This window comes from Pollachius pollachius, assembly GCF_949987615.1.
Source record: "Pollachius pollachius genome assembly, chromosome: 1".
Classification (NCBI taxonomy): domain Eukaryota; kingdom Metazoa; phylum Chordata; class Actinopteri; order Gadiformes; family Gadidae; genus Pollachius; species Pollachius pollachius.
In genome coordinates, this window is record NC_136934.1 from 14075422 (window position 1) to 14100198 (window position 24777).

The 24777-nt window shown below is 41.4% G+C and overlaps 1 protein-coding gene across 1 annotated transcript; it reads right to left on the reverse strand.

The window, feature by feature from the left end:
• Positions 1–114: 114 nt before the first annotated feature.
• Positions 115–24537, reverse strand: lifra (LIF receptor subunit alpha a). Its single transcript, XM_079741204.1, has 18 exons — positions 24419–24537; positions 12883–13110; positions 12286–12422; positions 11559–11706; positions 11144–11419; positions 10705–10828; positions 10345–10481; positions 9724–9866; positions 9295–9448; positions 7459–7535; positions 6898–7126; positions 6482–6667; positions 5962–6063; positions 5352–5501; positions 4773–4910; positions 4363–4456; positions 3900–3966; positions 115–3773 (listed from the first exon to the last, which is right to left on the reverse strand). Exons 2-18 carry the CDS (start codon positions 12995–12997, stop codon positions 3075–3077), a joined length of 2976 nt encoding a protein of 991 aa, XP_079597330.1. The 5' UTR covers positions 12998–13110; positions 24419–24537; the 3' UTR covers positions 115–3074.
• Positions 24538–24777: the final 240 nt, after the last annotated feature.

Genomic DNA, 24777 nt, shown 5'->3' on the forward strand with positions numbered 1-24777 from the left:
AGTGTGTAAGCAATATAATAAAACCAATGGTAAGCATATATTTAATTCACACTTAACATATAACGGACATTGAGATAGCTGTTTTTATTTTTCATTAAAAGCAAGAGTAGCATGTTTAGTGTGAAATCCAGTATTTATTTATTGTAGCGTAATGGCATAAATGATACCACAAATGTACATAACAGTCGATTTGGTGTGCAAAAATCATTTTTTATGCGCAAAAAAAAATCTGATTCAAATCAATAAAAAGTACTGAAATTGATCATTTACATGGCAAGCCACTATTTTACAAGTGATGACGATGCATAATTATTTCAACAACTTTATTACTTGATAACAGGCAGCATTGTGGTATGGATGGTTACAGTTAGTGTTAATTTCAATAAATCTTCGGAAGAAATTAAGAAAAGTATTGCCAGCAATTTAGGCAATCAGTTTAGTAAATACATTTTTCTGTCTTCTCGAACATTAGTAAAAGTAACATGAAGCAAAGCAATAGCAATAGCACACTTGTTAAATAGGTGTTTCCACCAATATATACCATACACTTTTATCCATGCAAAACATTTATTTAAAAAAGATAGGGCTGGACAATTTTTTTTTCAGCCGTGTTATTAACATGATATTTCAGAAGTTGATATTGTTTACATTGTGAGCTCTATTGGATTAGCTTTCCCTACAATAACACTTTACTGTGAAATAAGCTGTGCAAGATAAAGTGTAAAATTTGCACTACAATTGGATTTAACATCTACAACAGAAAATTAGTTTTTCAACATTTGTCCATTGAAGCCTAAATTGTAAAGGCATTCCATTCTCTATATATGAGAAGGTGCCAAAAATACATGAGCTGGGAATATAACAAATATTTAAAAAAGAAAAGGAAGGTGCTTTTTGTTGACCAATCAATATAAAGAAAGATGTGTTAACACATAGCATTCATAAAGGTCCGTAATCAAAAGTCCTGCACTTTTGGCAAAACTTAAAACTAAAATGTCTTTCTTTAAACTGACAACTGGCAAATAATGACCAAAATAGACTTTTGTAGGCAAGCATATGTACACAGGTATCATAATCAGCCGTTTTCACAAGTTGAGCGTAGCATACATATTTGATAGTAATAGTTGTTCACATCACAGTAGATTTATTTAAAGTTCGTCAGCCGGCCTTACATCCTCTGAATCAAGCCAGGGCCAAGTGTCCCCACATTTAATAGCGTCTCTACTTAGCTTTACAAAATTATATTCCAAAACTGGACTGTGATTAAGAGTCTAGTTTGGGAATGTAATTATGTTAAGTCAGAGGGTAATCACAGTCTGTAATTACAGATGACCCATAACAATACTCTGTCAACATTACAGAAAAAATATCATATGGAACCTCGAAGGTCACATCAGTCGACCCTTCAAAAGACTCTGAATATCGCTAAATGTGTGACTTTGAAAGACCACAAATCCATATCATATCTCCCATCAACGGAAAGCACTCCTGGCTTCTTCCTAATCTATCTAATACTGGCCTTCTCAAATAGATGATGAGCGTGATTATAGCGATTATTGATTTTAGTGATTATTGTACTAGAAAAATTTAGCATAACTAGGAACCTATCATTACAAACCAACCAATTCAATTGCTTTACATCAGGGTGGATCTGGGATCATCTCTGCATATCATTATATTTACAGGTATAGTGATGCATCATTATTTATCCTTTCCTTTACCACATGCATTGCAGCAGATAAAACATAGGATTCCTGAATGGAAGCTCAACATTCAACAAAGAAATTCAATACAGTCCTCTGAAAGACTGGAATTTGGTAAACAGCTTTTAAACAGACATCCTTTATCATAAATGTATTCAAAAGAAGGGACGATAACATTGAGATATAAAAGCAAGAAATTCAACCCAATCCTATTATGATTGAATTAAAATAATCTCATATAAAGCAAGCAAACAACAAGAATTGTCACACTTTTTGTTTGTTTGTTTGAATGAGTGGTATATATTTCACATATATCCTTCCATTTTTAAAAGCAAACCAAGAACACAGCAATGTTCAACATCTCCCATGGATTCATATTCATTCACCTAGTAGCTTATATCAGTGTTTTCTTATTGGCCTGTTTGCCCCCAAAATTTCACACCATAAGAGAAAAGCACCCCTGTAATATCTGTGTGAAAAATAGCCAGAAATTGTGTTCATCTGTATATTGCACTCATTGCAAAATATCAATCTATTTCTTGTTTGGTGACGTCAGCAACTTATGCTCTGTCTGAATTATCTTTCCAAACCTGACCACCTGCCTGATGCGCATGGGACGTGCAGATGTGGGTGTATGTGCTCTGGCTAGGGTGTGATGTGAAATGTTCCAGAAGGCGGCTAATCCTCCCACGCATGTTGGCCGATTTCAACATCTTTACATCAACAGGAAATGTCTCATTCTTCTCGAACCGAGAATTAGTTCCCGTACAACAGCCCAAAATCTTCTAAGAATGGCCCAGAAAAAGTGTTTAGTGTTTCTACTTTCTAAGGTTCTCTGGTTAATTCAGTTATTTAAATGTGTTTAGTGTTATTTTGTTTCGGTTAAGTCCATTCTTTAAAAATTAGTGTTTTTTTGTTTTGTTTTTATTCTTAAGAATTCTTATGTACATTACGTTTACATCCCAGGAATCTGCACTGATTGAAATGAAAAATTCAATGGTTCTGCCTGGTTGAAGCCCGTGAAATGACATTTCGGAATGCCCATCTATACTATGTCTACATTAATCACTGTCAAAAGAAAGCTCCTTGTCTGTGAGTTCAGTGTGATACAATGCTAAATAATGTTGCACAATAAAAATGTAACCAGCAACGACACTTTCCGTTTCTGAAAGAAAAAACAATTTCAAACTACCAGTTACTTTGCACAAATGGGACCACTGTGGGATGAACATAGCCAATCTTTCAATGTTTAACTGTTCATATCGGTATAGGATAAGCCCATTTAGACTGGATTTCTTTGACACAGCACACTGAGAAAGCAAACGGATAATGTTTCCCCTATTGGGCCAGGTTAGGCTGTGAGTGAGCATTTCAGGACTTTGTAGAGGACAACAGGTTGTGGAGCCAGTTTGTCGCCGAAGACGACCCCTCACCTTCTGATCCTTCCTCCTCCTCCTGGGGCAGGAGGAACTGAGTGGAGGCCACCGAGGTGGGCGAGCCCATGGAAGGGGCGCCGACGCTGCCTTCGTCCCCGTCCCCTGGGGAGTCCAATTGCCACGAGCACTGCGGCTGGTAACTCCCAAATGAGCCTCCCTTTTCAGGCTGGGGCTCTGGGAAAGACTGGGCAGCCCCCGGGAGAGGGTCAGGACCCGGCACTTCCGGCTGCACCTGAGGACGGTAGCCTCCCCCTCCGCCCGCTGGAGACACGGGGAAACCCCCCCGAGGCTGCTGCCCATCCTGCGAGAACATGGGCTCGGCCCGGAAGGCGAGGGACGACCCCGAGGTCTGGATCCCCGTGTACGTCACGTCGGTGCGCGCCGAGTCCAAGGAGGACGCGGAGGACTCCGAGGAGTCTGGGTAACGCGGCCTGATGGGTCGCTCGTCCACCACCTGGTTGTAATAGCGAATGGACATGGGCTCGTCCGTGTCCACCGGGTCGTCTCGGACGCCCCGCTCCTCGTCCTCGTCCTCCTCGGGGATGACCACCAGCTTCTCCTTGCTGGAGTCCCAGGCGGGCTCATCCACGATGTGCACCATGCTGTTGGCGTGGGGCTTCACGTCCAGCGGGCCCTACAGAGGTCACAGTGGCACGGTGAAGACATGATCGCAAAGGGGGGGGGGGGTCAAGCCATGTCAAGTGTTAAAAAGCACTTGAGTTTGAGGATGCCTGGACTTGGTGTTCAACTGCCATGTTACCTGTGTTCTGGACCAATCACCAGCCAGCTTGGGCTCCGGGATGTCTGGGTAGAATGCTTTCTTCACCCTAGTGGTGGAATCAAGGAATACAGTCAGAATGTCATTTATCACAGTACTCTAATGACTACGGACAGAGGTCCACAGGCGAAGACACTTTCAACTGGTTGTGCAAGGCATTAACACTGCCAGTGTTAGGGCTTCATTTCCCTGATAGACCATGGAGAAAAAACATCACCACCAAATGGAAAATATTTATTACACTAAATATCCAATGAAACTTGCATAATAACTAAACAATCAATTACAGAATTGTGCTTAAAGCTTACTCATGTGCATCTTTAAACAAATAAACTATGTGTTTTTGCCTTGCTTGGCAACAGTAAGTAGGGAGGGAAGGGTGAAGATGGATGAACCGCATAACCGGAGCCGGTGTTGGTATATATTCCCAACCCAACAAACTCACCATTTCCTCTTCTTGTAGCAGACAAAGGTGACGATGAACAGGAAGAATGTCATGGTTCCCAGCGAAGCCAAGATTTCCAAGAGTAACCAATCCGCTGTGAGGAGAGACAAGAAAAGTGTTCGTGATCAACACACAACCTGAAAAGCTGGAGCACCCCTCCCTTCTTAAGGCAACCGTCGCCTGGAGTATAAAGGTGCAGTACATTAACATCGATACCATGTCCTGCCTAAATAGCCCTTGGCTATGTAAAACTATTGCTCAAGCTGCGACTTTGAACAACAATTGGGTTATATAGAGAAAGCGATTCTTCACGGCACACTCAGACAGCTTGTAAAATGTCTGAGAAGGCAGACGTTACAGGAAAAGAATGAAAAAAAAGGCTGCAGACGGTTTGGAAATGAACAACGTACTATATGATGCCATGGTGATGCTGGCGGTGGAGCCCGTGTCCTCTCCGGCAGAGGTGTAGGCCTTCACGGTGAACTTGTAGAACTTGACGGGTAGATTCTTCACCGTGTAGCTGCGGCTGCCAGGGTCGCTCAGGTTGGCTGTGGAAAAACAAAACAATCCAAAAATGTAAAACTGTGTGACATTGTACAAAAATTGGTTTAAAATGTTTCAATTTTTAACAAATGTAAATAGCTATGTTAACTATTAAATATTCAATTGGAGGCCTTCTTAAGCAATTTATTGGTTAAACAGCTTCAACAGGACTCAGCAATTAATACGTTCCTGAGAATAAAATAAATAACCACCTTTATTCATTCATCCTTACATACATTATTGCAATATATCTGAGACTTTTATGTCTGACAAAAAGAATGTTTCTCTGATCTAACCTATGGTCTTTATTTGAGGAATACTTGAATAAAACCCCCTCTAAGAAGACAATATTAACCACATCAAATTGTTAGATGGCTGTCCTAATAACACTGCCATGAATAGCCCTTGTTGCAGGCAGTGATAGACCAACACAATGTGACGCGTACCGAAGAGCGTGAGCTGGCGGTCCGTTATGAGGTAGACGCAGTAGCCCAGGAGGTAGCCTCTCCGGTCGGCCACCGGGATCTCCTGCCAGGTCAGCTCGATGTCAGAGTCTCGCTGATTGGTCATCAGGGAAGGGACGGCACTGATGGGGACTGCCACAGCAGATAGGGAAGGCAGAGACGGAGGATGAAAAAGAGAGAGCGAGAGAGAGAGATAATTTGGCATTGTGTGGGAAGAGTTTTCATTTTAACCCAAGTACCAGGCTTGGCCCCTCCCTGCCCCATATCAAAGACTTTATAACATTACATTTATTTCAGACGGAAATAAAGTCTGCAAAAAAAGAAAAAGCGGTGTTTTAGCTTTATTCACTCAAGCCAAGTAGTATCCACTTGCACAACCATCTCACAGATGATACCTCTCTTTCGTACCAGGATTACATATTATAGCCTGTGCAGTTGTGGCGATATACTCCATTTACTTTGGGGATGATATTTTCGGAAAAAACTCAGAAATAGGCTTAATGATAAGGGGTTTAATGTTTTATCATGCATCAGCCCAGTTGGGTTCTCTCCCCGGTGAGGGTGAGGGTTGTGTGGGGGGGTCTCTGCTCACCAAGCTCCTGTGTGTATCCCTGCCAGCGCTGCAGCAGCTCTGTGCTGTCGGGGGAACAGCCGTAGAGGGAGATGATGTACCGCACACCGGCCATGAAGGAGTCTACACAGAACACACACACACACACAGCAACACACCCTAGATGACATCACCGGAGAGCCGCAGCCATGGGTGAACTCATACACTGTGTTCCTGTTTTTGCTTTGCATTGGAATTCTTTTGGGGAACACTATTCTTTTATTTCCCTTTTAATTTCCTCTTTTTGACCACACACTTTCTATGAATTTTGTCACTTCCCTTCAACGACTACCTCCCATTATACTCCTTGGGTAGAAAAGGACAGATGGGATAAACGGATCGATAATAGTTAATAAATTGCAATTTCACCATCTGCAGAACCAGGGGCCAGGCGTCGTGACAGTTCAACCATTTAGTAAATTAAAAAGTTATTTAATCTCATATAATGTTGAAAGGCATGGCTATGAGGCATCTCCTGCCACTGTAGAACCGATGTGTGTACCTGATACTAGGGAGACGTTGGCACTCTCGGCGGCCACCTTGGTCCAGTGGACAGGGCAGTCATGCAGGCAGGTGGCGTCCTGCCACTCCACCACGTAGCCCTGGCTGGCGTTGGCGTCGCTGGCCCAGGACAGAGGGAAACCTCCGCCTGCGCCCGCCACTCTGGACACGGCGCCGGGCTCTGGGTCTGAGGAGGAAGGGCCAAGGGGGTTCAGCAACACAGCATTTCTCTAGTTCTTGAATCAAATTTTGTCTTTGAGTGTGAAAGTTAAGACAATAGCTTTTGGCCAAATGTTTCGAGGACTGAAAATGCCCTGCTCCTGATATCTATCTCAATGTGATTTCTCCCTGGTTAAATAAAGGTTAAGAAGAAGAATTTAACGCAGAGACACTGACACACAGGCCACTCGGACCTACCCGATTTAGGTTTTGGGATGACGATGCTCGCAGGCGGTGACACACCGGCCGCGTTCCTGGCCGTGAGTGTAGCCACGACCCTGCCTGTGACGGCCATGTGGGTGAGGTTGACGGGTGTCTCGTGGGTGCTGGGGGCCAGGGTCTCCGTGTGCTGCACGTTTTCCTCCGGACTCCACAGGGTCAGCTCGTAGCCCGTGATCTCTCCGTGGCTCTGCCTATGTGTCAGGGGCTGTGTGGAGAGAGAGAGAGAGAGAGAGAGAGAGAGAGAGAGAGAGAGAGAGAGAGAGAGAGAGAGAGAGAGAAAAATAAAGTGATGGGGGAAAGTGAGAGGAAAAAAGGAAGGGAGGTGAAGAGCGTAGACAGAGAAGAGAGAGTCAAAAGGCGAAGGAGGGACAGATGGTAGAGGGAAGACTCCAGAGGTTAAAGGAATAACAGAATAAGAGATGAGTGTTAAGATATAGGAAGTGACTACACTTGAATCCAACTAAGGATTGGATTCTAACTAACGAATAAGCACCTCACAAACAGAAAAACACAAAACAAAAACTCTCGTTTTTTTACCTTCCACATGACCTGCCCCATGACATTCCCTGTGTTGTCCTTGTCAAGGGACACCCAGAGATCAGGAGCCTCGGGCACTGTGGGGAGACGAGGTATAGCAGGAAATCAGACATGGCATGTCAAGTAAAGAAGAACACAGAAAGAACTGAATGACTGAATATGTTTGAACTGAGATGTGTGCTTTTACTGAGTAGTAATAACACCATATATATATATATGTGTATCCGTGGAGGCTTCTCTATTGAGGAGAGTGAGGAAGATCCTCCCTAACATAGTTGAGAATAAAAAATGTAGATTGCCCAGACTACTGTAATGAATTAATGCCCTTAAATATGACTACTTTAATGCCTTTGAATATATAATGTTTGTTTCCCTGGGTAAAGGGACATTAGCACCCCCTATCGTCTATTGACAATTACTTCAGGGAGGAAGGTCCTCCCTCAGCCTCCGTTGACTCCCATTCATTTCCCCGAACGTACTGGTGGCCGGTGAATAACATGGGTTTCAATGGGAGAGAGGAGGAAAGTCCTCCACTGAGTGTTTGGGACCTTAAGGCGTCTGATTCACGCAAAAATCTAGTCGTGCTGTGCTATGAACCAATAAGCATGATCCCTGACTGGTGAGCAGTGTTGCCAGATTGGGCAGATTTCCCACCCAATTGGGCTACTTTTAACCACGTTAGGCTGGAAAAATTATTATTGGGCGGGAAATCTGCCCAATCTGGCAACGCTGTCGATAACAAACCCGCTCTGCCTGCACTGCCGCTCAGTCTAAGAGACGCAAAGCAGGTGAAATCATCTGAAGGATAACGAGATTCTAACATTTGCGAATAAAGTGTGCAATGGAAACATTGGAAACAGAGGACATTGTTCATGTTTAATTACAAAGCATTCCATTCATTGAGTTACAGTGCTAAGTTAGCGACCAAAGAAAAAGGTAGACCACATCACCAAAAGTAATGGCAACGCCAGTGTTGTGAGTGCTACATGGTTTGCTAGGTACTCATGGCTTACTGGTAGTATTACTAGCAATCGACTGTATTGCTGGCCCTGTTTGCTAATGAATAATGGCAAATCTCCAAAGTGGGCTGTTCATGGTTTCACTGATGTGAAAAATCTTGATAGGGCAACCAAACGCCAAGACAAGTGTCAAGTTCACGTTGGTGCTGCTATGCGACTTTCCTTGCTAGGCACCATGCCTATAGACCAGGTTGTTTGAAATAATGTTCTCGTTCTTTTACTAGTTTGTTACTCTGACCGTTCTGTTTGATATTGTGGAAAGGGTGAATGATTCAGAGCATGATTCATTTTAAATGGCATCACTTTTGGTCTTTGGTCTTTTCTTAAAACAATTGTAACTGAAAATAAACATAGCTAAATTACAACCAATAACTTCAGTCATTGAGGGCAAAAATAGGCCCAGATTTTTTTATTTACTTTTACATATCAAGAGTAGGCCTGATTATACTAATGGGCTTTGTATCCTTTCCTTCTGCCCTTGTAGTCCATTTCAAAGACATGCTACCCACCATCTTTCAGATTACAGTGATGCCATTGGTGGCTTTGTATCAATTGTATTTACATAACTATCCCTCCCTACTATTTTGTAGTTCACCAAAACACCCTGAAACAACTTGAGTCTCACATCCTTATGCCACCATACACCAACAGTGCAAGCAGGCCAATGGCAACCAAGCGCGCAGCCCTTCCTCCCTCACTTTAAAAACCACCAGCCGCCACTGATATATATATGTATTTTTATTTTATTCATTTTTAAAAATAACAGTTGAATGTGTTGTTAGTACTATATATATATTGATATAGAATACTTATTTACCGTCGATTTCAGTTCTGACTGCCAGTGTTTTGCTCCAGGAGCCCCACTTCCAGAAGTTCTGCTGGGCTCCACAGCTGACCCTGACTTGATACTCGGTCACTGGAACCAGGTCCAGAAGGGCCACCGACCTCAGACCCGCACCAGAGAAGGTCCGCTAGTGACACGCAGGAGGTCCATTTCATCAATCACCATAGAGACCAGAGAATGAATACACGTCGAGTTGTGTTTTGCTGTACTAGAAGGCCCCACCCAGATGTATGTCAACACTCATTTTGGTCAGTAGTTTGTGTTTGCTTATGTACACGATCAAACCTCCAAGATAAGAACTGCGACTGGACACCAAACGTGATTCAGACGGACCAGGATCGGAACTTCCTGTGCTGAAAACGGTACCGCGAGTGCTCAAAGCACACACACACACACGGTTACCTTTTTGACGTGGCCATCGAGCGTGATCTCGACCTGGCAGACGAGAGCCAGCGGGGTGTAGGTGGCGTACTCCCAGTCCCACTGCAGTGTCGCGTTCCAGGCATGGGCCACGGCGGTCAGGTTGACTGGGGCAACAGGATGCACTGGGAGCAGAAAAACAACAGGGTCACATAAAACAATAGGGTACCATGGTTTGACATATCTACCACGGCACATCCTCTTCCTGCTTTGGGAGTAGGAAAAGAACGGTAATGACTGGGGCTGGACCCTTACGCTTCATAATAATATTCATCATCCTCATAATAATCCGTTTACAAAAAAAAAGTTGACAGGCACAAAAGAAAATTTGATTCATAAAAAAAGCACCCAAAGATGACAATGAGATCAAAGACAATGGAACAAAATTAGAGACTACAATGGAAAGCTACAACTCTGCATGACAAACCATATGACAAACATAAAACCTTTCGTCCATCATAGTCAAAACATTGGCCAGAAGAACGACACATGCCGGTTGTTGACAGATATCGTTTTACCTAATTAGAAAATTTACCAAAACATGCAACAAGTATGCATGTGAGATATTCTGCACTGCAGCTACCTTGCGATGAGAACACTCACCTCTGTGTGAGAGCTGAGCAGAGTAGCTCAGGCTGGACTGCCCCAGATGGTTCTTGGCCACCAGAGTCCAGTTACCTGCCCACTCAGGTAGCCTACAGTCCGTCGGCGGCTTCCTCTGCTCGGGCTCTGCACAGTCCCTGCACAGAGAAAAACAGAAACTCAAAACGATATATATATATATATATACTATAGTGTGAAGAAAAATAGGCAATCTGTTGAAACAATGTTGTACTTGGAAAAAAAGTAAATACAGACTAATGGCCATTTATTTCTCGTCTATGAATTGTAAAATAGTTTCATCCAACTATTTAAATACATATATCCATACAACATATGTGCGTTTGTGTGTGTCTATATTACCTTCCATTGAGTGTGTAGAGTGTCCTTCGAGAAGCATGCAGATGTGTGTTACTAGGGCTCCATTGGCAGATCACAGAGGTCAGGTCCCTGGTCTCACACACTAGATCCGTGGGCAGGGGGGGGTCTGGTGAGAGACAAAAAGCAGGCAGGTCCCACTCGTTTATTCACAACAAGGAGGCAAAAAAGATGGGACTGATTTCCTAACCCTTTTAAATCAATGTGAAACCTGCTGCGTACTGCAATGCTGAAGCGTTTTTATAGCTCGTCAACGGTTGTATAGGGTTGTGTGTCAGATTTACGAACTGTTTAATGTTGACATGGCCAGAAGATTAACAGCCAGTCAAAAAATGTTTCCCTCTGAATAAATGACCTTTTCCCTTTTACAATCCAGAAGCTGTAGTTCATGTGGATTATTGTCTGATCCATTTCTCTAACTTACATCCGACAAACACCACGGTTCCCGTCACAATCCCGGTATGGGCACTTTTACAGAACACATTGGTTCCCGTCAACATGGAGGCCTTCAGATTGGTCATTGTGGTTGCATAGCTCCGCCTACTCAGCCGCACTGAATCCATGACAGTGCTACTGTAGCGAATGTTGCCAAACTCCATGCCCTCTTCCACAATGCAACAGACAGTGATGTTGTCTCCGACCAGTACCACTTGGTCCTGAGGAAGCATGTCAGATCTCTTCTGGCTGGGGTCATCCCTACCTGGGGGGGATGAGTAGGGAACATTACATTATACTTAAAAAAATAACACATATATAATTTAAGCCTCAACATCTCAACATTTTCTAGATGCGTTTCTTGGCGATCATGCAGTCGTTTCACAGACAAATAAAGTGCCAACCTCGACAGATCACAGTGGTGCTCCAATCGCTGGTCTTCTGCCCGTCTCTGGAACGCAGTCGGACAGACAGAGACGTACATTTAATGGGCTCGGCTGAGGTCCAGTTCCAGTGGTGCCGCCCATTTTCCTGGGTCGCTGTCACAGTTTCCTGAATGCACAAAGCAGCAGACGATGCCAAAGATCAAGAAACTTTTTGATGCAAATGTGGGTGTGTCCTAGACACACCCACATTTGGTGGCAGTAAAGGTGTCAGTAAAGGCTTGCTTTACTGCCACCATATGCCACACTTGATTTAAGGTGCCCCGTCCCCAGGGACATTTCTCATCAGTCCTGCAGGTAGAAATGTGTGTTTAAGAGGATTGAAGGTTGACATTCATAGTGACCTTTGTTTGTTTGTGTGGGCGCATGCGTGTTTGTGTATATAATAGAAATATTGTATTGTTATATAGTCCCTCCATTTCATGCTTACATGACAAGCAGATAACAACATTTTTAAAGTAGCTTATCTGTAACTCATAACTCATTACAAATATTTATGTTGTATTATTAGACCAGTTAGACCAACAGTTGCTTGACCCAAGTCCCAAATAACTGTTGATTTCAATAATGAAAGGGCATAAAAGGGACATGTGAATGAACCTGACCGCAATAGGGAGTAAATTACATAAAGGAAATAAGAAAAGCGAAGAAAAGTCAACCAAAATGAAGGAACTACAGATGGCCTTACATAGAAGACGGTTTCATTGAACTCAGTTCTCAGAACGATGAGGTCAAAGGTGATCGCTGTCCCTCCGAGCCAGGAAATGGAGAGTTGCTGCGAGTTAATGTTGGTTGACAGGTTCACCTCTTGGGGTATATCTAGACCTACAACAACAAAAAAGGTAACACGAGAGGATGAAAAGTTTTATGATAATAAGGATTATTCCAAATATAAAACTAACCACATGTCAAACATTGAAATATAACTCGGCCACTCAAAAAGCTAAGAAGGCTTTTAGGTTTTAGGTTTATGGCTGGCCCTTTGGTTGAAAATATTTTTTAGGTGGTCACAAAATAATTGGATCCCGTTACCAGATTCCTGGTGGAATTTGGACCTCATTAAAGTCACATTGGTCCAGTTGCCCTTGCATGCGTTTTTAGTTTAGAATTGGCCAGTAAGGGTCCAGATGACATGGTCATCATGTTTCATTTTCTGGTTGGGTTCAACATTATGTAGGAGCCTTTAATTCTGACAGTTCTAGATCTCAGTCAATAATATTCCTATCATAATAATAATTCATTTGACAAACAACATTATCAAAGAATGCATATAGTTGGTTCTCACCAGCGTTGCAGTGACTGTGTGTAGCAAAGAGGCTAAGCAGTGTGCAGATGAGCCACGGCTTTAGCTTGGGGATATGGCTGGAGCTGGAGCCAGGCATGGGCCAGGCATGGGTCATGGTTGCAGTATAAGGGGCTGTCTGTGATGACGTTGAGGTACTGGCCAACACTCTACGGCCACAGAGACATTGACATCCTGAAGGATACGTGGACTGATGGGGTCTGAGGATACCTGTAAAGAAGGAAACAATGATTAATTATATTAGTCATATTTAAGCAGCAGTTTGGTGTTGGATCGATTATTCATTTATTTTTTAATTTCCTAGTTCAGCAAAAATTACCAAAAAAAGTATATAGCTATCAAGATAATCTGACATTTATTTCAGCCAAAAAAATCCAAGTATTACACTATTTGAATAGTCAATATCGTCTTATTTTCTGATACAATTTTTAATATGCTTGGGAGAAAACGAGTATAGGTGGAATAAGGGAAATCATTGACAAAAGTAAGAAAAAGTAAGAAAAAGCAAATGGTGGTTCTTTGTGGGGCCTCCGAGATGAAGGGTAACCATTTCGAGGAGGGCCCTTCGACAACCACACAATTGAAATACAATAGTTAACTGGGAACCAGCCATGAACCAGAAAAACAGCATTAAATTTCATAAACCCTTGGTTAAAGCCGGTTTCACACCGCCGCGCGGCAACTCGCCGCCTCCATTCATTTCAATGAGGGAAGGGCGGCAGAGGGGAGGCGGTTACAAAAGCGGCTGTTGACCAGGAAAGGTTGCCGCCCACGTGAACGTGCACATATTTTGCCCTACAGCTCAGCTTTACCCGTGTTGAAACTTTCGGTGGCAGCAGCTGCTTTTGAAAACGCCTGGCCCTTCACACCGCCGCATTAAACCCTCCGGCAGCGAGGCGGGTATAAGGGCAGTTGCCGCGCGGCGGTGTGAAAGCACCTCTATGGAGAAGTCACATACTTTGAAGAACTAACCTTGTTACAATTAAATCTGAAGCCAAAAGATTGAGGATGTTTAAATGTACTGTTTTGCGCAAAAATCTGATTTGTGAAATGTGCAGTTTAGTTATTTTTCCACTTTTTAAAGTATATCTTGACTTTAAGTCACCAATGAGGCAAATAGCATAACAAAAAAAGTAAAAGATAAATCACATAATATTTTGACAACAATTTTTTTGATGCAGCTTTTACCATCCAGATAGCTTAACAATCTTATCAGGATGGGAGACCACAACAGGCTAGAGGTCAAGACGGAGACAATGGTTGAAAAGTCACAACCCTCCTTTTTCTCATGCAAGGAATGTTGCATGTTATGTAACACAACAGAGGGGTGTTTTGAAACAAGTGTGGTAAATTCCGGCTCTTCCCCGATATTCTTGTCAAACTCTGAAGTCTGGTATGCACATATTTTGAAAATGTATTTTATTTTACACACAGCTGTTTTCTTACGTCCTTGATCCACTTATATTTTTGTTACCTCATTATTCTAAATTTCCAACTGGTATTTGAAATATATGTTTAAAGAATGTAGTTTTTTAAACAAGTTCTTGATTGCCTTGCTATACAATAACAATTGTTTGCAACTTGAAACATTCATGACACAACAAAATGCATAAGAATCTCCGAAAGGAGCTTTAAATACATGGTTGGCCTCCTTACACTAATTAATGTGCCTCGTAAACATGTGCTCAAAGACAATAAGGTCTAATTAGGATTTAGCCTACACTGTGGCGCGAACAAAAACCCCTTTGGTTTGTCAAGGACTCTCGTAAGTATACTGTTGTACAGTGTAAACTTTAAGCAGCAAATGCTATTTAACAACTTTGAACCAAGATTGTTGTTAAAACATGTTCTTTTTAAGCAATTGTTCAATGAAAACCACAAGTACAATTTCCTTGGTACTGCCTAGCAAACCAGATAGAGAGTTTATTGAGGACAGCAGCATGGGTTTTTATGTTTCAACTCATTGTTGACAGAACGTCTGTTTGTTCAGTGAAGGTTGACGATGCTGATTCCTCTCTTATGTCAGAAAGACCAACTATATTATACTCAAATAGACAACTCATTTTCTGAACAAAACATTCACAACCTTTAAGATTCATATAGAGTTGAAACTATTATTTTCATTTGATCAATCTTATAATAATGATTCATTAATTAATAATTGAGTAAATAAAATGTATACATATTAGTAAATGCCATCACAAGTTACGAGAGTCCAAAGTGATGCACTTGAATTATCTGAACAGTAGCCAAGAAAAAATAAACTATTCCTTTTATTGAGGTCCATGAAATTATTGAACTGCAACATTAAGCAGCAAATGCTTGTTATTTGTAGGTTTGATACATTTTCTGTTGATCTACTAATCAATTAACCTTCTGTTGCTGCCTTGGACAACCTCATACAACATGACAAACACAAGGTGCATTGTGCCAAGGAACAGCTAGAGAATATTAAAAGATAAATATACCAGGAGTGAATCACATCGTTAAATACTAAGCAATACAGCATCTCAAAGTTCTCTCCATAAAAGCACTTGAAAACATATTGTTTCTAGTCAAGATCACCTAGAACAGCTTTGAAGACATTTTTGTTTAGTAATTTGGCTAGTCCATGCACTAGAAACAGAATTTGTACCAACAAGGCGAAGAGATACATTTGACTAAAGCAAGTTACCAACATTGGAAATATGCAGAAGGCTTTAAATTAAGCATGCAAAAAGCAGATGGCCATTTGGTATGATGAATAATATATTGCTTCAGAGATACTCTTAAAGAAGTTTTGCCGCAAACATACTCTGTCATGACAGCAGAAAAATACTGAGTGCGCACTAGTGTATCTGTGTTTGTGTATGCAAGTACAGTATGTACAAGCACTTCATTGCTTGGTATACTCAATAAACTGCAACGGTGAGTTTAGATTATCTGGTTTTCCCAGAGACAAGCAGGGGCAGGCCTTCAAAAGGCATGGCAGCTTGAAGAACACGCTTACCAACACAAACCTCATTGCCCAACCCATAAGGGACAACATTGACTGGAACACCTTAGTGACCATAGAACACACACACACACACACACACACATACATTACAGAAAACACCTTGCTTGTCTGATGTGCATTGTGCAACATGGTCTTCTATAAACGCAACACAACTTTTTTTTTGTTAAGACAGCTCTGCCTACAGGGATATGAGGGCCACAGACGTCATTATTACACTGTCGTAAACCTGATACAACAATTGTATTGCACCCATTAAACATAAATTTATTAATTGTGTTTCATTGCCACTGAATGAATCATTATGACCAATACAATAATATATTATAATAAAGCACATGACATGATAATAGTGACTATAAGTGATCTGTGTATTTGCGTTATGGGGGGGGGGGGGGGGGGGGGGGGGGGGAGTACACTACCCAAACCACTTGGGTGATGCATGGCTGCCAGTAGGCGCCAGATCATTCAGCGGCAACATATAGCAAGGTAATAATAAGTCAAATAGCTTAGCATGAAAATGTCAATGTTTTACTAAATTATAAATCTCAAAATCCATATTGAATATTAAATAAGAAAGAAGAATTTTATGGGCTACTGTTTAAAGGCAAAATGAGTTTTAGGGCCTTCCTGTTTCCATAAAGATTACAGTTAAGATGCCAATTTAAGTCTGTTAAAACTAAGCATTAGCAGCTCAGACAGAGATTATCTACAGGTTGCACAAGTGGCACTAACCTCTGAACTCTGGGAAAATACCATCTTTTAATAAACATCTGAGTCAGAGGATCGTTACAAATCTTTTCACACCACGTTTACGGTGAAATACAATTATACTAAATTAACGCACAACTATACAAACAAAGAATACATTTTGCTTGGAGGGAACACAAAATAATGTTTCCAAATGGGACCTATGACATCCATTATGTGCTTAAGGTAGCTGATTCAATCTACAGACCATGGGGAGATAAAAAGCGTAGATTCTGGGAAATCTATCTAACAACGAAACTGATAGCTACAAATTTAAATAGAATCACACACACTCACGCACACACACACACACACACACACACACACACACACCCACACCCACACCCACACCCACACCCATACAATCAATGCCTCTTAGCTTTTCTGGGACGCTTGGTATTGCAGAAAGCAGAATTGAAAACAGACGATGTTACTATAAAAGGTGCAGTGTCACCTTAAACCAGTGGCACATGCATCCAAGGGCTACATGGCATAAAAAAAAAAAAATAGGTGAACAATACCAGACAAAGATTCCTTTGGGATTGTCTACTGTGGATGGCAGACTAAATGTGTCTGTGAAACAGTTGCTCCAATGTTCCATTTCAAGCATCACTCTAGAGTAGGCGACTACGGAAAATATAAAATGCCAGTGTGCGGAAGTCCTTTGTCAACCAAAAGTTAACAATGACACACACTCACATGCATTGCATAATCAACAAATTAAAACTTGATCCATCTAAAAGAAGCAATGGTGCTGTCACTTGCTGTATATTTACTTTTTCTATTGCACAAAACACACAGACAATGGCAACAACTCACAACTGCTAGGTTTTGAAATAGTAACCAAAAAAGTAGAGGAACTGGGAACAGAACAACATCTTGAGAGGATTGCAGCAAACAAAAAATTCCAACATTTTTGAGCACTCACCACTTTGCACAGAGCTCTCTTCACTGTTTATGTATTAATAGACTGTCTATTTGTGCTTCTTCTCTTTTGAGCCTTATGGACAACTGTACTGTCTTATGGACAACTGTACTGTCTACCTAGTGTAGCAAAGGCACACAGCACAACTACAGTGTTTTCTTTTGACAACATTGTCTCTCCTCAGGGCCGTTCAATTTCTAACTTTGCATCATCAGCAAATAGATGTTGGGGATTGAACACGAAACACACTATTATAAACAGCTTTATGGAAAAGCCACAGTTTAACAAAACAAAGAGTTTTTTTGCATATTGGTCTGAATTGAGACATTAAAAAGATTTAAACATGCATCCATCATAGGCTGAGACAGAAGTCTGTCATTACCCTGTCGTAGTATCACGCCCACAACCAAAATAAATGGTCCAGCGACACACTGCTTCCACTCTATGTGTCACAACTGGCGACATTTTAAAAAACAAATTCTAAAAGTAGCCTACTAATTACGCCTGACCTTTTGTACCGGCCAAGTGAGAGGCCGGATGTTGGGGAGAGTGCAGCAGAGACTCAGGAGAGAGAGAATAAGAGAGTCAACAACTATGCGACTCTCTGGACTGTGGGACTCTAACTGTTTGTAATGTTGCCGATGTGGCTCTTTAGAAGAGAGGACATTCACCGATCACTCTCAAGGGTGACTGACTGTTGTGTTTGGAACTTTACCAAGCATGTCTTTCCTTCCTTACCTTGATTTCTCTCATACAGTGGCAGAACCCATTAAATCCCTTTCATTCTTTTCCATTCTAAATGTTTTTCTCTGCGCTCGACACAGGAAGTGAGTAAATGTTCATGAAGGATATAAAATAAACCAATCTCAATCTCTTCCACTGTGCCACAAAAGGGACTGACTCACAAGAGAACTTACACAGAAAGAGCTCCTTCACCCTCCAACCTCTAAAGAAACAAATCGTATTTATACAAACTAAATGACTTACTCAAAAGGAAAATATACTAAATAGCCTGTTCCTGCCAGGTGAATGGCATGTTCCCTCAACATTTTTACATCTGACAAATCATCAAGTGTTTCCTCTATTCCCTGGAAGCTATACATGAATTAGGGGTGTAACGATACACGTATTTGTACCGAACCGTCACGGTATAGGCACGATACAGGCACTTCTGGGTGGTTACAGAGGTGGACCGCGGTCCGTAAATGTGGCGTACATAGCGTTAATATGGCAAATAATATGTCGGAGTTCCCCCCGGCCGTTTAGCCAAAGTATACTACTCCGACTCCGTATCTAAGGAGACGCCTCGAGTATTCAAATTTCTCCATCGGGATGTCAGATACGCAATGCAATTCGCCTCCGATCGATCTTATATGTTGACTACAAACCATGTAAATAGTGTTGTAAATGAACTTTGTACAGCAATATACGGAGGACTATAAAGGTGTATTTATAGTCCTCCGTACAGTGCTGTACGTAGACACAGAGAGCCCTCTCTGTCGCCGGAGAGCTTGTCGGAGAACCTCTCCGTAGCTTACGTGCGCATCCAATATTTTATAACTATCCATCGATGCGTATGGAGACGGCAAGGGCTGTGATTGGTCCTCTAACAGAATCCTTTCCGTAATCACTTTTACCGGTTTGACTTTGCACCTTATTTAGTTTTTACATTGTTTACTTTGCACATTAAGGACAAATAATACACCAAATAAGATTTGAAAACCTTTGGAAGCTTAATTTCAACACTATTAACATGGTTAGTAGTCAGCATATAAAATCGATCGGGCGGCGAATTGCATTGCGTATCTGACATCCCGACAGAGAACAAGCAGTTTTTTCATTTTTAACTATGAACCGTACCGTCCTGTACCGTACCGTGACTTCACAACTGGGGTACATACCGAACCGTGACTTTTGTGTACAGTTACACCCCTAACATGAATTGTACTATTTTTTATGTATTTTTTTCCCATTGAATTTGCATTTCAGTACATAGTTAACTGCATACCAGGATGGGTCAATTAGAAGCTAGAGAACCTGCTTAACTGTGATTAAAGAACAGGTAGGTGGGGTTACAGAAAAAGGTTTTATCAAACTGTTACTATAGACCCCTTTTCTGTAAGCAAATAATAACATTATTTTCCGGGCAGGGCTTAGGTGAGAGAGAGAGGAAACCTTGAACGTTCAGTAAACAGAGCATATTAGAATCAAGGACAGGAACTTTCCTTTTTCTAAATAAATGTGATTACGTCTTTTAACCTGTCAGAATAGAAAAATCGGCCTCCAAGCAATGGTTTTAATTAGAGATAGACCGATATGTTTTTTTTCAGGGCCGATACAGATACCGATTATTAGTAGTCAAGGGGGCCGATAACCGATATTTAGAGCCGATATTCATTTACAGAAAAAGGGAAAAGATTGGCGTCAGAATTTTGAATAATACCAACTCCAACACTTAACTTCATTCATGAAGTTGTTTAATAAACACAACAGCTTAACAGATTTGCAAAATAACACAATTTAAACAAATAAATGGCTCACTAAAATTTTCCTGAACTGAAATATTAATATTTTACTTATCTTTCTTTTAAGTTCAAACAAAAACAAAAAGTGCAGGGTGTTCTAATGAAGTTAACTGAAAATTTAAATAAATAGTTCCCTAGTTAAACAGCCATTATTGCCCAACAGTTTTCTCTCAGACAGACGGTGCTTTGCTGTCAGTTTCTGCAGCTTCTCATGTGGCTTACACACACAAACACACTATTCTCTAGCCATCCCCTCATCGTGCTTCCCTGCAATAAAACTAACTGAATTTTACTCTCTCTCTCTCTCTTTCTCTCTCACACACACTTCTTACTTTTATCACTGACTATTTCCCTATCAATATTATCAGCAACCTTGTTTCAAGTGATTCAACCGTTAAAAAACACTAAATAGCCTACAGCATCTTCACTTAAATAATCAGTGTTTATCATAGGAACAGACAGATGCTGCTAACGTATTGGGCCTCACAGTAACGTTAGTAGTCGTGAGTTGTAGTTTCGCTACAGTCTCCTTAGAGTCTAGAGCCAGAGAAGGAGAAAGCGGAGCGCTGGGCTAACGTTACGCTAAAAGCTAATCAGCCTTCACCTTAAAGCCTAAGGGCTCCGTGGTTACGCAGTTGGATAGCGCATTACGCAGTTGTAGAAGTATAACCACCGCTTAACGTCCTTCCCTGCAACAAAACTGGACTGAATTGAGTTTATTAAGTTTTTACTCTCACTCACACAGACATCTACTATCACAGACTATTTCTATATCATATTATCAGCAACCTTGTTTCGAGTGATTAACAGGCATGGACGCTGGACGCCGGACTGCAAGCAGAGCTGCCGCTTAAGTTAATACAACGTTAATGGGCACACAGTAATGTTACTAGTAGTTGTGAGTCGTAGAGGACTGGGATGTTTATAACAATTTCGGGAGAGTCTGCTGCCTTAACTTAACTCGAAACCAAACCAGACAAAACCTTTTCTCCTCTCCGCCATGTGTGTGTGAGCACTGTGCATGCACAGCTTTCACTGCTGATTGGCTGTTACCCGTCGTGGCTCTGTGTGTAACCAGAGCGTGTAACCAATCAGATGGTGCTGTGGGTGGGACAATGCTGGAGACAGCGTAGTGACGGCAGACAGAGAGGCGCGACTGCATCAGAGCCAAAATAACCCAGTTTTAAATTGATCTCTTATCGGCCGTCGTATCAAAAAAAAAGGCTGATGCCGATATGCGTCAAAATACCAAATATCGGCGCTGATAATCGGCGCGGCCGATAATCGGTCGATCCCTAGTTTTAATATGTAAAACTAAATATTGTTGACCTGCTATTATCAAGAAATCGACTCTAAAAACATAAATCAGCCATTGGTTTGTATCACTGCCAGTTACATCTCTAGTCAGATAAGAAAATATACTTTACCAGAGGTTGGCTATATTCGAAACTAGGGGTGCAACGGATCACAAAACTCACGGTTCGGATCGTGTCACGGTTTTTGAGTCAGGGGTCGGATCATTTTTGGATCAACAACAACAAAAAAGATAAAATGTGACTTTAAATACAATCTTCAAATGTGTAAAAACAAAATAAAGTGAAAAATTAGTTAATAATCCTGCTTCCTTTAAGCATTATCAATATTTTAAAAAATTGCAATCTGAGGCATTATTCCTTCTTCTTTTTAACATGGATAGTAAATAATCCCTAACCCTGGATTTACAACTTTAAATTCAGGATGTCTGCATTGCCTGGGGAGAGTTTAGAGTCTACACTCTCCCCAGGCAATGCAGACATCCTCATCTTCTTCTTTTTTCATCAAGCATGGTAGCTAAATACAGTTTCTGTCTTGTTTTATTTGGCATTTTGTAAATCCATTGATTTCTGTTGGAAGACTCATTGCTCATTGCAAGGGGGGCTGTTTGTAGTCTTTTCGCTCGGTTCTAGCCCAACTGTTGATACGGAGAACCGAGCAAAAAGACTACAACCAAACATAAACATTTCTGGTTCAGGTTTCCGTTTCAATGGGATTTACGGAACGCCAAATAAAACACAACAGAAACTGGATTTCGCTACGATACTTGATGATGTTGTAAATATCGGAATTATCCTTTAAATATGCGCTGATCACGTGAACGCAAACTTTTTTTTTTTAATCAGCCGATCCACGGATCACTTGCGTCCCGAACCGTGAGGGTTGATCCGTACGGATCACGGGTAACCCGTGAACCTTTGCACCACTATTCGAAACACAACAAACAACGAAAATAGACTGGATTACCGGAATTTGTTGAAGACGAAAATGATGCTAGCCTGCAACCATTTTGCAGTCTTGAGATACTATATTGCTTGTCAGAATAATGATGATATGTTTGAAAATATTATTGCATTTTATATTGGTCTGTGTTTATTTTGTAAAATCTTTCCAGGTAATCTACAGTAATAATTGAAGTAGCCGTTAATGAAGGTGCGGCGCGAACCCCTACATAGTCAATATGTAAATAGCATCAAATTTTCCGCCTTAAAAACCTGCAGTACAAATTTATGATTGGCGCTGTGTTAAAGCCGGGTTGACACGGATTTCGCAGTGAGCACTTGTGTGAGTTTAAATATTTGAACTTCTCCGCAAATCAGTGTTCACTCCCCGAAGTCCAGATTGAACAGCAAAATGGAGGAGAAAGTGATTGTTGCCGTTTGAGGACTCCCAGAACTCTGTTTTATCTATATAATATAATGAAATATTATAATATCACGGCAAAAAGTTGGTGTGCCTCCGGATGATATTATGAACCCATAAAAGACGTTGTTGGGTTCTCCGAAATTTTGAGTAGGGTCTATCTGCAGCCGGAGCCACTTGCCAAACACGCCCATTGCTCTGCCAAACACGCCCATAGCTTGTGCGCGTGCATAACGCTACAGAACTAATATGGCCGCCGCTGATATTCAGTGGAAATTAACAATGGAGGTAAGAACAATTTCACTTGACTGTAAATTAGACCTTTCTTTTTAGACTTTCTCAGAATCCAACCTGGATCGCTTTTTCAGTTTTCCCCCATGATGGCCACCATGGCAACCATGGACCAATTATAAGATAGCAACGAACAATGGGCGTGTTTGGAAGAGCAATGGGCGTGTTTGGCAAGTGGCTCCGCGTGCAGATAGACTTACTTGGAAATCTCTGGTACTGCCTCAACAAGTAAAGACTGGTAGTTGTGGTTATCTCTCGGCCATGGTTGAGAATGACTTGGCGATGCGAATATTCGCTATTGGTGTGAACGCAGTTAACGGTTTTTAGACACGCCGCCTAGCGGTTCTAAGATGACAGTGAACCGCGGCCTCTCGGGGACCTCCCAAAAAAAAAGATTACGGCCTGGTACGAAATGAAACGACCAATCACAACCGTTTATCTAATACGAGTTCTAACGACTGCAGTTAAAGCTTTTGTTGAGACGCAAATGTTTTTTCTTCGCTTTTCGTGCTGCTTTCACCCGCTTCGTTGCTGTTATTGGTTGTAGGCCTATCCAATTGTCCTTACGAAGTCGAAAATGAAGGGTTCCAGACTAATTGCAGTTTACAATTCGTCTGGCGATGCCAGGCTAGACCTCTCGTGGCTTGCAGAATAAATAAACCATTTTTGTACGCAAACTTCAGATTTCATTCAACAGTATTAGAAAAGATACACCGCACAACGTTTAAATTACTTGACTAAAATCTATGGTTTGGTACGTTTTTACATACCAAAGATAGACCTATGCATTTTCGGAACCGTCACTTGTTTTGCACAAATATGATCGCAAAATCATAAACAAACAGTAATTTATCAGTGAAGCATTTCCTCTCTCTAAGGGCTGCTTACCACAGGTCCTCTGTATGTACTCTCAGCTAAGTGTAGAAAATATCATTGTTGTGATACTTTGAAACCTAAACGCAAGAGTCAACCTACAATCTAAAACTTATGGTACAGAAACATATTAGTTAATCAGACCTCTGCTTGGCTAAAGGCACCAGGATTGAATAATTGAAGTTAGTGTTAATCTTGACTGCCATTATCATCACAATAAGACCCTTTGATGGATAAAACAAACGCCATTCATTCTCAATTGTCTTGGTTATAATTGTGCACCACATTAGCTACATAGTCAAGTTAAAACATAATTAAAACGCAACTTCTTCGGTCAGTCATGTCACGTTAGCAGTAGCACGTTTCAGGCCCCTATCAGATGTTTTGAAAACTACTGTTAGCATGCTAATTTACGGAATACAATCCCTACATTAATCACAAGTGGACGGTTGACCATTGCGAAATAGTGTAGATGATATTTACCTGTGTAGATATCACAATCCGGTACGTCTTCAAATAATTAGTAAAGAAAAACAGGTAGATATGTTTACAACTCGAGTCTCCTGCTGCTTATCCCGTCCCTATGTGTTTTTCCATGTCATTTCGGATGGGGTTACTGGAAAAGGCGGGGCGTGACATGACGTAGACTCAGACTGCACACCATGTTGGATGCAGAAGTAAGAGACACTGCACTATTGAATCTTATCTGACAAGGAACATGTTGCCGCAAACGTTTCATTGCTGTTTCCAACCAACAAACAAATTATCTACACTCTGCTATATCCGATGTCTCCAAGACTGCTCTGCGGCAATGTTACAGAGCTGAATCTTGGCTGGCCGCC